The 11,937-nt window shown below is 45.5% G+C and overlaps 1 protein-coding gene across 8 annotated transcripts in view; it reads left to right on the top strand.

Annotated features, from left to right (window-relative positions):
- The first annotated feature begins 248 nt into the window (after nucleotides 1–248).
- TSC22D2 (TSC22 domain family member 2) overlaps nucleotides 249–11,937 on the top strand; it is a 31,178-nt gene continuing 19,489 nt past the window's right edge. For 3 of the 8 annotated variants that reach the window (XR_005107232.1, XM_037406590.1, XM_037406589.1), the window contains exon 1: nucleotides 251–2,914. Coding sequence is in view for 5 of the 8 variants with exons in the window: in XM_037406590.1 (XP_037262487.1) it covers nucleotides 924–2,914 (1,991 nt within the window). In the remaining 3 variants the exon portion in view is untranslated. Of the gene's footprint in view, nucleotides 2,915–9,528; nucleotides 9,657–11,937 lie in introns of all 8 variants that reach the window. The other 5 variants (XM_037406587.1, XM_037406591.1, XR_005107233.1 and 2 more) reach the window with 4 other exon arrangements.

Raw genomic sequence — 11,937 nt, 5'->3', positions numbered from 1 at the left:
GGCGGGGGCGGGCTCGCGCCCCAGGGCAGGCCGCAGGGAGGCTCGCGCGCCCAGCTGCCGCCGGGCCGCGCGCGGCCGGGCGGGACCAAGCTGGACGGTCCGCGGGGGGAGTGGGCGGGCGGCACGTTCCAAGCGGCCACCGCTCGCGCCGTGCTCCCCCTGCGCCGAGCGGCGGCGGGGCGTGACGTCATCACGCCGCAGCGTCGGGGGCGTGGCCGCGCCCTTCCCAGGGTGCAGCGCAGGAGAAGTTGAGCCCCATCTTGGGCGAAGGGAGCGGCAGTCGGAGCCCGCGCTCCCGGGGCCGGCGCCGCTGCAGCGCAGGGGGTCGCCCGCCGCAGGGCCGCCTCGCCTGCTCTTCCGCCGCGCCGCCGCAGCGCCGGCCCGCCGCCCGGGGGGGGGGGGCTGGCCGCGGGGCTCGCCCGCGGGCTGGTTTCGAGCAGGATGCGCCTGGCGCTGGTCTCCAGGTAGAGCGCGGAGGACAGGGCGCGGGGGGAGACGGGGCCGCCTGGGCCTCGCCCGGCCGCCGCGGGGCCCCTCGCGTGGGGCGGGCTGCGGGCCCGCGTCTGCGGCCGCTGCGCACGCCCGGGGCCCGCGCCGCGCCGCGGCCGGCAGGAAGCTGCAGGGCGCTTGGCCGGTCCCGCTGCGCTCAGAGCGGGGGCTGCGGCGGGGAGGAGGAGGCGGCGGCGGCCGGCATCCCGGCCGCGGGAGGAGGGCTGCGGACGGGGAGGAAGAGGAGGAGCCCCGCCGCCCCCCGCGCGGCCCGCGGCCTGGCAGCGGCAGCGCCGCGGCCCGCCCGCCCGCCGCAGGAAGCAGCCGGAGGATGTGCGGTGGCGCCGCCGGCCCGGTCGGCACGCCGTGACAGCCCGCCCCGGCCCCGTGCGCGCCGCGCCCCGGCCGGCGGAGACCGGCCCCGCGCAGGAAACATGTCCAAGATGCCGGCCAAGAAGAAGAGCTGCTTCCAGATCACCAGCGTGACCACTGCTCAGGTGGCCAGCAGCATCACCGAGGACACCGAGAGCCTGGACGACCCGGATGAGTCCCGCACTGAGGACGTGTCTTCTGAAATCTTTGACGTTTCCAGAGCCACCGACTATGGCCCCGAGGATGTCTGTGAGCGGAGCTCCTCAGAAGAGACGCTCAACAACGTGGGTGAGGCTGAAACTCCTGGCAACATCTCTCCCAACCTCCTTTTGGATGGGCAGCTGGCTGTGGCTGCGGGTGGGGTAGCTGCGGCTCCGCCAGCTGTGGCCCCCAGCGGGGGGGCTGTGCCCAAGAGCTCTGCGGCCCCCCTGTCAGCTACTGCCCCTGGCACTGCGGTGGCAGCTAGCAGCAGTGCTCCAACCGCCTTGCCCTCCACAGGGCTTTCTGCATCTGCTGCTCTTGGGACGATGTCTCAGACAGTAGCTGCTGCGTGCAGCTCACGCTTCAGGGTGATCAAGCTGGACCATGGTACAGGGGAGCCCTATAGGCGAGGACGATGGACGTGTATGGAGTATTATGACCGGGACTCGGATGGTGGTGGTGTCCTGGGCAGGACTGGAGATTGCATTAGGCACAGCAGCACCTTTGAGCAGGCTGCTCAAGAGAGGGACAGCGGCCTTGGTGCCACAGGAGGTTCCGTCGTGGTCTCAGCTGTGCCAGTGTCAGCCCATGGCCCTGATTCTGTAGCTGACAGTTCCCTGACTGCTGTGTCACAGCTGATCCAGACAGAGAAAATGAACCAGTCCTCTCTACAGCAACCTAATTTTGTCATTGGGCAACAACAGCAGCTGCAACAACCCATAGGTGGGGCCGTGCCTCAAAGTACTGCTCAGCCTATGTTTTCTGGGGCTTCGGTAGCAAATCAGCAAATGGTGGTGCCACAGCAATCGCAGCCACAGGTAAATACGCAGGGTGTTACACAGGCTGGACCCAATGGGAAAGGCATGGCACCTCCAAAAGTGACAGTAGGGCAGCCAAGCATTCCTGTGGCACAGCAGCAGGTGCAGCAGGCAAACATACCAGTGACTCAGCCTCAACAGTTTGCTTATTCTCAGTCCCAGATTCCACCAGTGCATCTACTGCCAACGCAACCTTCTGGTCAGACCGAATACATGCAGCACATGACAATTATGCAGTCTCAAGGAACTATTCAACAGGCTACTACAGGCTCTGTTCCAAGTACTGTGGCTTCCAACCTTCCTGTGGGGCAGGTGACCGGCCAAAATCCCTCACCTGTGGGAGCACCAGTGATGGGGGTGTCGGCACAGCCTGGTGAAGCAGTTGGACAGGGATCGGGATTAATGCAGAGTGGCCAGACACAAGCTAGTCAGACTGCCGTTCCGAAAGCAGGAGGTGTGGTGCAGCAAGGCATTGGACATGCTGGGATTGTGCAACAGAAATCTGTGACTCAGCATCAAATGGGTGGAAGCAGTCAAGTGTCCGGAATGCCTGGTGCTCCCCATGCTGTGGTCTCTGGAGTTCAGAGCGTGCCTGCAGTTGTGCCGGGTACAAGTGTGCCTAGTGTGTCTACCACCACTTCCGTTACTATGCCAAATGTCCCTGTTACACTAGTCCAGTCCCAGCTGACTAGCCATACTTCTGTCAGCAGAAGTACCGGTGTTCAGCCACAGCATGTCGGACACTCATTAATGCAGGGCACGCCTAATGTACCTGCGAATCTGCCACAGTCAAACCTCGGACAGTTTCAGACCCAAGCTCAATCCTTAGTAGGCCAGATTGATGATACTAGAAGAAAATCAGAACCCCTACCTCAGCCACCACTTTCTCTTATAGCTGAAAATAAACCTCTTGTGAAGCCTCCCATTCCAGACACTCTAGCAAATCCTCTTCAGTTACCTGCAAGTACTCCTATGAACAGTCTTGCCAGCTCTGTATTTGGCATATCTATTCCTGTTGATGGTGATGAAGACAGGTATGAATTATTTGTAATGCCTAAAAATACCTTTTCTTAAGGGGGGGGGGAAACCACTACTATCGAGTTACTGTCAAGTTCATATTTTCAGAAATTTGTACTGAAATGTACTAGGGCTACTTGTTTTGTTGTTTTAAGAGTACAGAAGGTAGCAAAGCGTTCGGGCAAGCAGTGAACTGTACTTGTTCCTCTCAGGCTGCAAGTGTGATTACTGATCTCACTAAATGGGGCAGAAAGTAGCCTGAAAGCTGCTTAATGCACAAATAATATGACTACTTCCAAATCAAAGACTGAGAGCTATCCTTCTGCACCCAGTTGCTCAGCATGGGAGGAAGTCAGTTCTCTCCTTTCCCCTGAACACATTGTAAAATGATGGCTAGGTTAAGATGGTTTTATCAACACCACTACGTTGCAGTGTTAAAAATAGAAGTGTATTGCTATTTGGGGCCGTCAGATGAGATATCTTGGAAAACTTCAAGGCTTATAAGACAGATTCTTGATTTTTGTCCTGCTGTTGGGTTTGCACCTTATCGGTAAGGAAAGTACTTGCATCTGGATGTGAATTTATATGCTCTTGCACAGTGAAAGCTCTACAGGTGATGATCCTTTGCATTGAAAAAAAACACCGCTTACTTGGGCAAAGATATAGATGCAACGGAAGGTACAACCTTATGATGACTCTCCTTTATGGGAAAGTAATTTGGAACTCTTAGTTGTAACAAAGGTGTGTAGTATGAGCAGACTCATCCAGGGGCCTGAGAGAGGAAGCATGTATGTGACTCTTGTTTCCACAGACTTGTCAGACTGCTCTGAAGGGTAGTGTGATGACTAGAAGTGTTCTTGAGTTGTTTGAGAGAAGACTTTTCAGGCAAAGCAGTGTTTTCTTGTGCAGTTATACTGGACTAGTGTAATTAACATTTACTGTTGGGATTACAGCAATTTGGAGGAATTAAATACATGTGGGGTTTATGTATTTGTATTTTTAAAACAGGAGTAACACCATTATGAAAAGGTCTAATGTGCTGAATTATCCTGTAAGTGTTCCCTCACCTTGGAGAGACTGGACTTCAAGATAGCACAGTCAGTGTTGCTCCAAGTGCCTTTTAGTAAAGCAGCTGTGGCGACCGGGTTAGGGTGTAGTGGATGGAGAAGGTACCTCAAAGACAAAATTAGTGTTTGGAGAGTTAAATCGCAGTAATGTAGGTCTTGGGCTGAACTTGACTAACACTGCGTTTGAGGATAGTGACTGCTAATGCCTCTATCCAAGCAAAAACCGTGTTTGGAGAGTTGTGCTAGTTCTGTTTAAAGTGGTAAAAGACTTAAAAAGTTAAATGGTTAAATTTTTCTAGCAGTGGTGCCTACCTTAAGGGGATTGCTGACACAGCTGACAAACTCTTCTTTGTGCAAATAAGGTTAGATTTCAAGCTGGTACGGTTTTTTTTATAGCTCAGTATATTATCAGAAGATGATTTGCTTGTGTTTAATCATTCTGATGATTAAGGAGTCAGAAAGGAAGGAATGTGTTTTGCACTCATTTTGCATAGCTTCTAATACTTAATATTTATATAAATGATAGTAACAGACACTATAATCTGTGACACATGAATCACTTTTATATAATAAAGGAAAAATTGTCCTACTTATTTCAACCTGTAGGCTACTAACTTTGTGGTACACACTAGTGAGACAGTTTTTGGTACTGTTAACCCTGAACAGTGATTTTTTAAAGTTATTTTCATAGTTTTGTCTTTGAACTCGAGCCACCTTGCAGTATTGCTTCACAGGTGGTTTGTTTCTAAAAAAACTTATACAGAAGCTTGAGCGATGAGAACTATGATTAAGATACAGGAAGGGACTCTAAATGCAGAGCACTTTTTGACATGCCATATTACGATGTTTGGTAGAGAAACTTAACTTGTGGTTATCTGAAAAGAAACGTGTACTACTTGGTTGTCCGCTTCTGTGCTGGGTGATAAAACCTTGACATTTGCTGAAATGGTACACTAAGCAAGGAGCTACACGGTATGTGAGGGTCTCTCCTGGCTTGGAATAGCTTTCTTTAGTGGTGGTACTGATAAGCAATAAAAACTTACTTTAAATAGGCCTAGACTTTGTACAAAGTAGGAGCTGCATACAGGGCTAGTAGATCTAAGTATATTCTTTGCTCCCCTCAAACAGTAGCCTGACTTCCACTGATTTCACAGAAAAAGGAGAAAATGAAAACCTAGTAGCTTGTTAAGGCTGTTTTACCACTTCGTTTTTATTTGCTTTACGCATTGAGAAGGCTTTATTATAAAACTGTCTCCTGCTTGTCTGCTGTCCTCTTCTTGCTCCTGCTTTTTTTCCCCCTCTCCTGCCATTTAAATTGTGTCTTGGACTCCCATGGCTTATGCCCAGCTGCTTTATCTGCTGAAATCAGTGGTGAAATAGTAATGAAGACCTTCAAGTGTTTAACAGGCTGAGTATTGACAATGATAAAACTAATAGGTGCAGAGGGGAGTTCATACATTCTGAGTCACTATTTTAGGCTGCCTGCAGGTTCAGGAAGTTAATGGCTTGGTTTTGTTTGAGTTTATTTTGTGATCATAAGAGCTAGAATTTGATGGACAAGTGTTTCTCTCTTTTATCTTAATATTAATGTGTATATACCCAGGAAGGGAGGGGGGGAGGGGGGTGGTCAGTGTGTAGGCAGGTACTATGTTTCTTCTGACACCTTCAATTGTATTTAAATATTTGAAGCTTACATACTTGAAGCCTAACAAACTTGTGTAGATCATTCTCCTATAGTATCTTCTAAAATAATGATTCATCAAGGAATACTGTACAGCTCTAAATAACTTGAATTTGTCTAGTAAGTCATTCAACATTCTGAATATGAAGAGGAGCTGTTTTAAAAGTAACATAGTTTAGGATGGGAGTTCTTTGAAAACAATGTGAGAAATACATTAAGTGTGAGATGGAGAGGTCTGATATAAAAAGCTGGTCAGTTCCCATCTTTCTGAAAAAAGTTCTTTGTATTATTGCTATCTTATGATCTGCTGTTTTGAAATGAACTGTAGATAGATGTGGAGACATAAGATTATGTAGCCTGATATGTAGATAGATGTATAGAACTATGTATCTATAGATGTAGAACTGACTTTTTGCCAGACCTTGCCTCAAAACCTTTAATTTCTTGTTTTGATACTCTAGTACACTTTTACAGTAGTCTAGACAAAACTGTGGTTTCTTGCATTGACCTCATGAATAACGAAGAATCAATTAATCAAAAAATTTACCTGGCCAGGGGAAAAGAGGATGGGTAGGTGGTCCAAAAGAATTTTAAAAAAACCCAACCCCAAACAAAAAACACCAAGAAAGAATGTTTGGCGTGTCACACCTTCCTTTAAAAAACAAAGCTGTGTTTTTTTCAGTTGATGTGTCTAAATTGCTAAGCTCTTAAAAAGAGACATGTGTTTTGTGGAAGTTATGAAAAATCTACAGCATAACACAGTTTTAATATCTTTTCCTCTCTGAATGTGGCTACAAGTAGAATAAACTGCAATAGTATTCAAGGATGGGGGAAGTATTAATCTTATTGAGGCAGCTGTGAATATTGCAATCCATTTTGAATTTGGAGTCTGACAGATGCTACAGAAACACAAGTAGAACTGGATCTCAAAATTGCCCTGAGTCTCATTGGTTGAACTTAAGCAGCAGTACTGATTATTTTGGATGGAGGGTAGTTAGAGTACCTGAGTGGATTTCAGGATCAGTGTATGCCAGTTTCTCTACTCACCTTTATGCCCGTGTATACACAAATCTGTAGTTCACAAGCGTAATATTCCAGCTGGCTTAATAACTTTGTTGGCTCTTGGGGGAGAAGAAATATGTTGTCTCTGTTAAAAGAATGTTACTGAGAAAGCTTGTTCAAACCTCCTACATGTTTGGCAGACTTTTGGGACAAAATATTACTAGGCATGTTGGAAAAGGAGCAGATTATAGATCATTTTCCAGAGATAGCTGACCAGCTTGAACTGTGCAGGCTGTATTCCAGGAACGCTAATGAATGGCTGCAATTGTGAACTGTCAACTACAGCAGCTAAACTGTTGAAAACCTGATTGTGCAGACCTCTTTGCAGCATATATCTCTGCTCAGCTAAATCATGTATTTGTATAGTGTACTAACTGTTGATAAAATTGAGCTCTTGAGACCATGTTCATAGTATAAGGATGAAACCAGGCATGGGCATTAATGTAACTTTGATAAGGATATCCTTATGTATTGCCCTAGATGCATATTTCATTGTACTTCTGAAGAAAAAAGAAAGTATTCTGCAAATATGTGACAGTAAGCAATACTCAAATTGTATCATTATTATTGAATACTGTCCGTTTCTTCGCTTTTGCTTATAAACCTAGCATACTGAGATTTGAGCTCTACTGCAACTGCGGACTTTAATGTTTTCAGCTCTCCTCCTGAAGGATTTATGTTTATGAGTGTTTGTAGAAGCAGGTGAGAATGAAACATGGACAGACATGCTCCAGAGCCGTGAGTGCCTTCAGTTTGATGGCCAGAACTACAGCATTGGAAAAACATTCAGATAGGACTTTTGAGGTGAACGTTACAGTTGGTGATAACTAAATGATGGTGAATGCAAACAAAGCTCCAGTTAGTTGTGTTCACTTCTTGCTGTACTTTGTATAACAAAAATTACATAAGGTAACTCCAGCACCACACCAGCCTATAGATTATGGAAAACCTGTCCTGCTGTGCATTCATTTTTTGAGTATTACAGGATATGTAAACAGAAGAATGTAGTTGCTCATTTGACAGTGCTGTTTCCTAGTTTAAACGTTAAGTTGCTTTCATTAAGGAGTAGTCAATACATTCTTTAATGAGCTGTGCTTCAGATGAGATAGTTATTAAAAGGGGGAATGGAGGGAAATGCTTGGAGGAAAAAAAAAGTATACCAGCTCTAATATAAATAGTTCTCTGTACCTTGTACTCCTAAGTATTCTGCTCAGCTGCTGTGTGTTACTTTTTTTTTCTGCTCCCCTATAGAAGAATGCAAGTGTTCCATAGTTGGCTTGTTTGTGAATGCTGTCTTGTATAGTAGGAACAGCACACGTTTCATGGAAGCTTTTAAAACTTCTTTTTTTAAAAGTTTAAAGCTGAATATTTAGGTTCTTAGAGCAGGCAGGACTACTGAACTACTGTCACACTATGGAAGAGCTGAAATTTCTCTCAGGCTGTGTATTTTTAGATGAGGTGCTGATAATCTTTTATGACTTCAGGTGACACGGTAGTAGAAGGTTGTTCCCTGTTACTGCACTGGGTACTTGATTATTGGCCTGTTGCATTTTGAGGCTATATATACATTTTTCAGTTTTAAAGCTGGTGATTGGTGGTTTCTGTTCCTCATGGAAAATGCAAACCTTGTTCGTGCTTTCTGTGTGTCAGCAATGATTCCATAAGAAACTTCTGTGAGATTCCTGCTAAAGTACAACTGTTACAGTTCTGGTGGATAAATCTAGATTGTCAGCCGCAGGTGTCTGCTTTTATTCCTATGTTTGACAAAGTGTAAAGATAGAAGTATTTATAGTAACTGCTAAAGCTACTGTCTTCTGAGAAGATTCTCCAGACATAAAAGGTCACTTGAAGTGCAATGTAAGGTTGTCTCTTCATTCCACTTCTTGAGAATTCCTCTATCTTTAAACTTCGTGTTATAAATACAAGTGTGTATTGAGTGCTAGTAAATTCTTTGCTTTATGGGATCATCTATTTTTACTCATGTAGGGTAGGTAGGTGAGTTATTCAGCCACATGACAGACAGCTGGATCCTTGTCTTAATTTTATTTTACATGACAAAAAAATTACTCCACGAGGGTTTTTGTATATATCTATTCTTCCTTTGAAGCTGGGAGTAATGCATTTGTATCATGACAGCTTGCTTGAATGCTTTTAACAGTGCAGTGAGAAGGTAGAAATATTAATTAGTACCATAGAGCGGTGTCAGCTGTCTATCACAGTGACAACTGGCATGTTTGTCTAGTACTTACTAAATGTTAAAAACTGAAATAGGGGGGTCTCTGTCAATAACAGAAACCAGTCACATTGCTGACTGCTGAGATTGGAAGGGAGCTCTGGAGGTCATCATCTCCAGCCCCCTGCTCACCCAGGACCACGTCCAGATGGCTTCTGAATGCCTCCAAGGAGGGAGACTCCATCCCCTCCCCGGGCAGCCCGTGCTGGGGCTCGGGCACCCGCACAGTGATGATGACAAAGTGTTCCCTGATGTTCGCAGGGAACCTCGTGTGTGTCAGTTTGTGCCCGTCGCCTCTGGTCCTGGCACTGGGCGCTGCTGGGAAGAGCCTGGCCCCGTCTTCTGTGCACCCTCCCTGCAGGAGGATGTAATAAACCATCCCATTCGTGGTCTAGGTTCTAATAACTTTTTTAAAAGCTGTTTAATTTAAAATGTTTGCTAATAGATGTTTTCTTGACCAATGTCACGTAAGTAAGGACAGATAGAATTTGGCTGAGTCTGCTTGAATCTGTTTTCTCAGTTTGCTTTTTTCCTACAGATGTTGAAATATTTTGTTGTCAGAAAACCAGGAACCACTTGTACTTACAGGTAACTGGAATATCTGAAACTGCTGTGCTGCAACTTAGTGGAAAAGAAAAAAATCTCATTTTGGGGCCATTTTCTTTGAAGATGAATATTCAAGTCAGCTGTTCCACTGTGCAAGGCCACCTTCACCAGTAATGACAAGCAGCTTTCCCTTTCATCAATAGGTTTGAGGATATAGAGCTTTGTGGGCAAAGCACGCAGTAGGAACCTAATCCTCTACAGTAACATGTTCATATGTATTAATAAATGCCTTTTTCTTTTACCAGCCAAGTTGTGTAAAAGTCAGTAATTTTAGGAGTTTTGACATCTCCGGATTTTTCGATGTATAATGCAATATTAGCAAATGTGAATCCCTTGAATTCAGAAATACGGAATTTGTTGGGTTTTACTACTTCCTTTTACCCAGTGTATTAGGGTCTGCTTTTTGAATGAATGCATTCCAAGTTTGCTCTCTTGAATGGAATAATTTGCGTAAGAATAATATGGCACAGTGATTGTAATTGGCAAATTACAATAGATGCTGAAGGCTCTGTCCCTTGTGAGGTAAAGTTCAAGATGTTTGTTGAAACCATGTAACTTATTTTCAGTAATTTTTTTTTTTTTTTTTTAAACTTGTCTCAATTAATCCAAACATGGATAATATTGATGGGCCTTTCTGTGTGTTTTGGGTCTGGCTGAGCCCCGTAGCAGCCCCCATAGCGCCGTGCTTGCACTGGTAGCTAGAAGGGTACTGGTAACACACCAGTGTTCTGACTGCTGCTGAGCAGGGCTCGCACAGCACCCAGGCTGTCTCTCCAGCCTTCTCCCACCTCTCACCAGTAGGCTGGGGGTGGGCAAGGTCTTGGGAGGGGGCACAGCTAGGACAGCTGACCCAAAGTGACCAGTGGAATATTCCATACCATATGACGTCTGCTCAGATATAAAAGCTAAGAGAAAGGGGGGTGGGGGCATTTGTTATTTGCAACGTTTGTCAACGTTTGTCTTCTGGAGCAACCGCTACATGTACAGAAGCCCTGCTTCCTGGGATAGTGGCTGAACATTGCCTGCAGATGGGAAGCAGAGGATAACATCTTTTGTTTTCCTTCACTTCTGCTCATGTGTGACTTCTGCTATTGCTTCATTAAACTGCCTTTATCTTCATTCCCCCCCGCTTCTGCTGAGGAGGGGACTGATGGAGCGGGTCAGTGGGCAGCTGGCTTACAGCGAGGGCCAACCCACCACGCTGTGGCTTTTCTTGAAAGCTTCTTAATACTGGCAAGAATCCCTGACTGGGTCCAGCAAAGACTTTCTGTTTAAGTGTATCAACTTCTAATCTACAGTTGTTTCTCTTTGAAGGTGTGATCTATTGTGGTTTTTTTCTTGAAGCTAAGCTGTACATCAAGTGAACTACATTGTCTTGTACTCTACCTGCAGGAACTGGAGGCTAACTTTATCCAGTGAAAGACAAGTCATTAGTACGAGAAATCTTACAGTTGTTACGTGTTTTGATTTGAGAACAGAATCACTCAGATTAGTCCGTACGCAGTCTGTAGGATTATGTAATTAAAATTCAGCCTGACTGACAACCATGACAGCCTTCACAAAACAGCCTTGCTTTATTAGCACACAGTGTTTTAATAAGCATATCTGTGGTGCTGCTGTCTGCAGGGAGGGAGAGCACAAAGAGCGTTGGTTACCTGGCTGGAACAGAAGCACTAGTCAGGAGTGAACCAATTGTGCACTGTGTCTGGCTTTGGAAAGTGGGAACACAGGATGTAGAGGATGGAAAAGATAATAAAGTCCTGAATGACATGAAAGCTGTTGTGATTACAGGATTGTCTACAATACAGCACTCCTGAGGTTTGGGGACCACTTTCTGGGACCCAAGAAAATTGAACCTTAGAGTTTTGAGTTGCAGCTGTTGAAATCAGATGGAAGAGGTTTAGAAGTTGAGTGTTTGTGCTGTTCTTTCGATGATTAGTATCAAATAGTCATATCAGAATTTACTATTTGAACTCTTCAGCAAAGCTCCTTCAGAAATAGTGAATGATTATTACCTACACAGGTAATTTTATTTTAATTAATAAAATTATTACTGACTAGTGTTGTTTAGTTACATCTCAAGGCAAGGTGCTGCTGTTTTATTGATCCAAGGCTCTGTGAACAGGAAACATTATGTCCTTCTGGCCTCATTAATTTTCACCAGTATATGTAAACTGTAATAGAAACTTGGACTCAGGCTTTCAAAAAACGTAACAAAATCAAGGGAAACATCTCGTTCTTCATGTTCCTATGCTCTACTGATCTAGTGTCTACCAGAGACCTGAAAGGCAGAAACGACAAAGTGATGTTAATCAGAGAAGGATTCGAACTGTTAATAGCAAAACTTGGTAGACTGAAGTTAGTAACTAGGTGTGGCTCCCCCTGAAACAT

Source organism: Falco rusticolus, chromosome 13, assembly GCF_015220075.1.
Source record: "Falco rusticolus isolate bFalRus1 chromosome 13, bFalRus1.pri, whole genome shotgun sequence".
NCBI classification, from domain to species: domain Eukaryota; kingdom Metazoa; phylum Chordata; class Aves; order Falconiformes; family Falconidae; genus Falco; species Falco rusticolus.
Note: the sequence above shows the minus strand (reverse complement) of the source record. Positions and strands in the feature narration are given on the sequence as shown.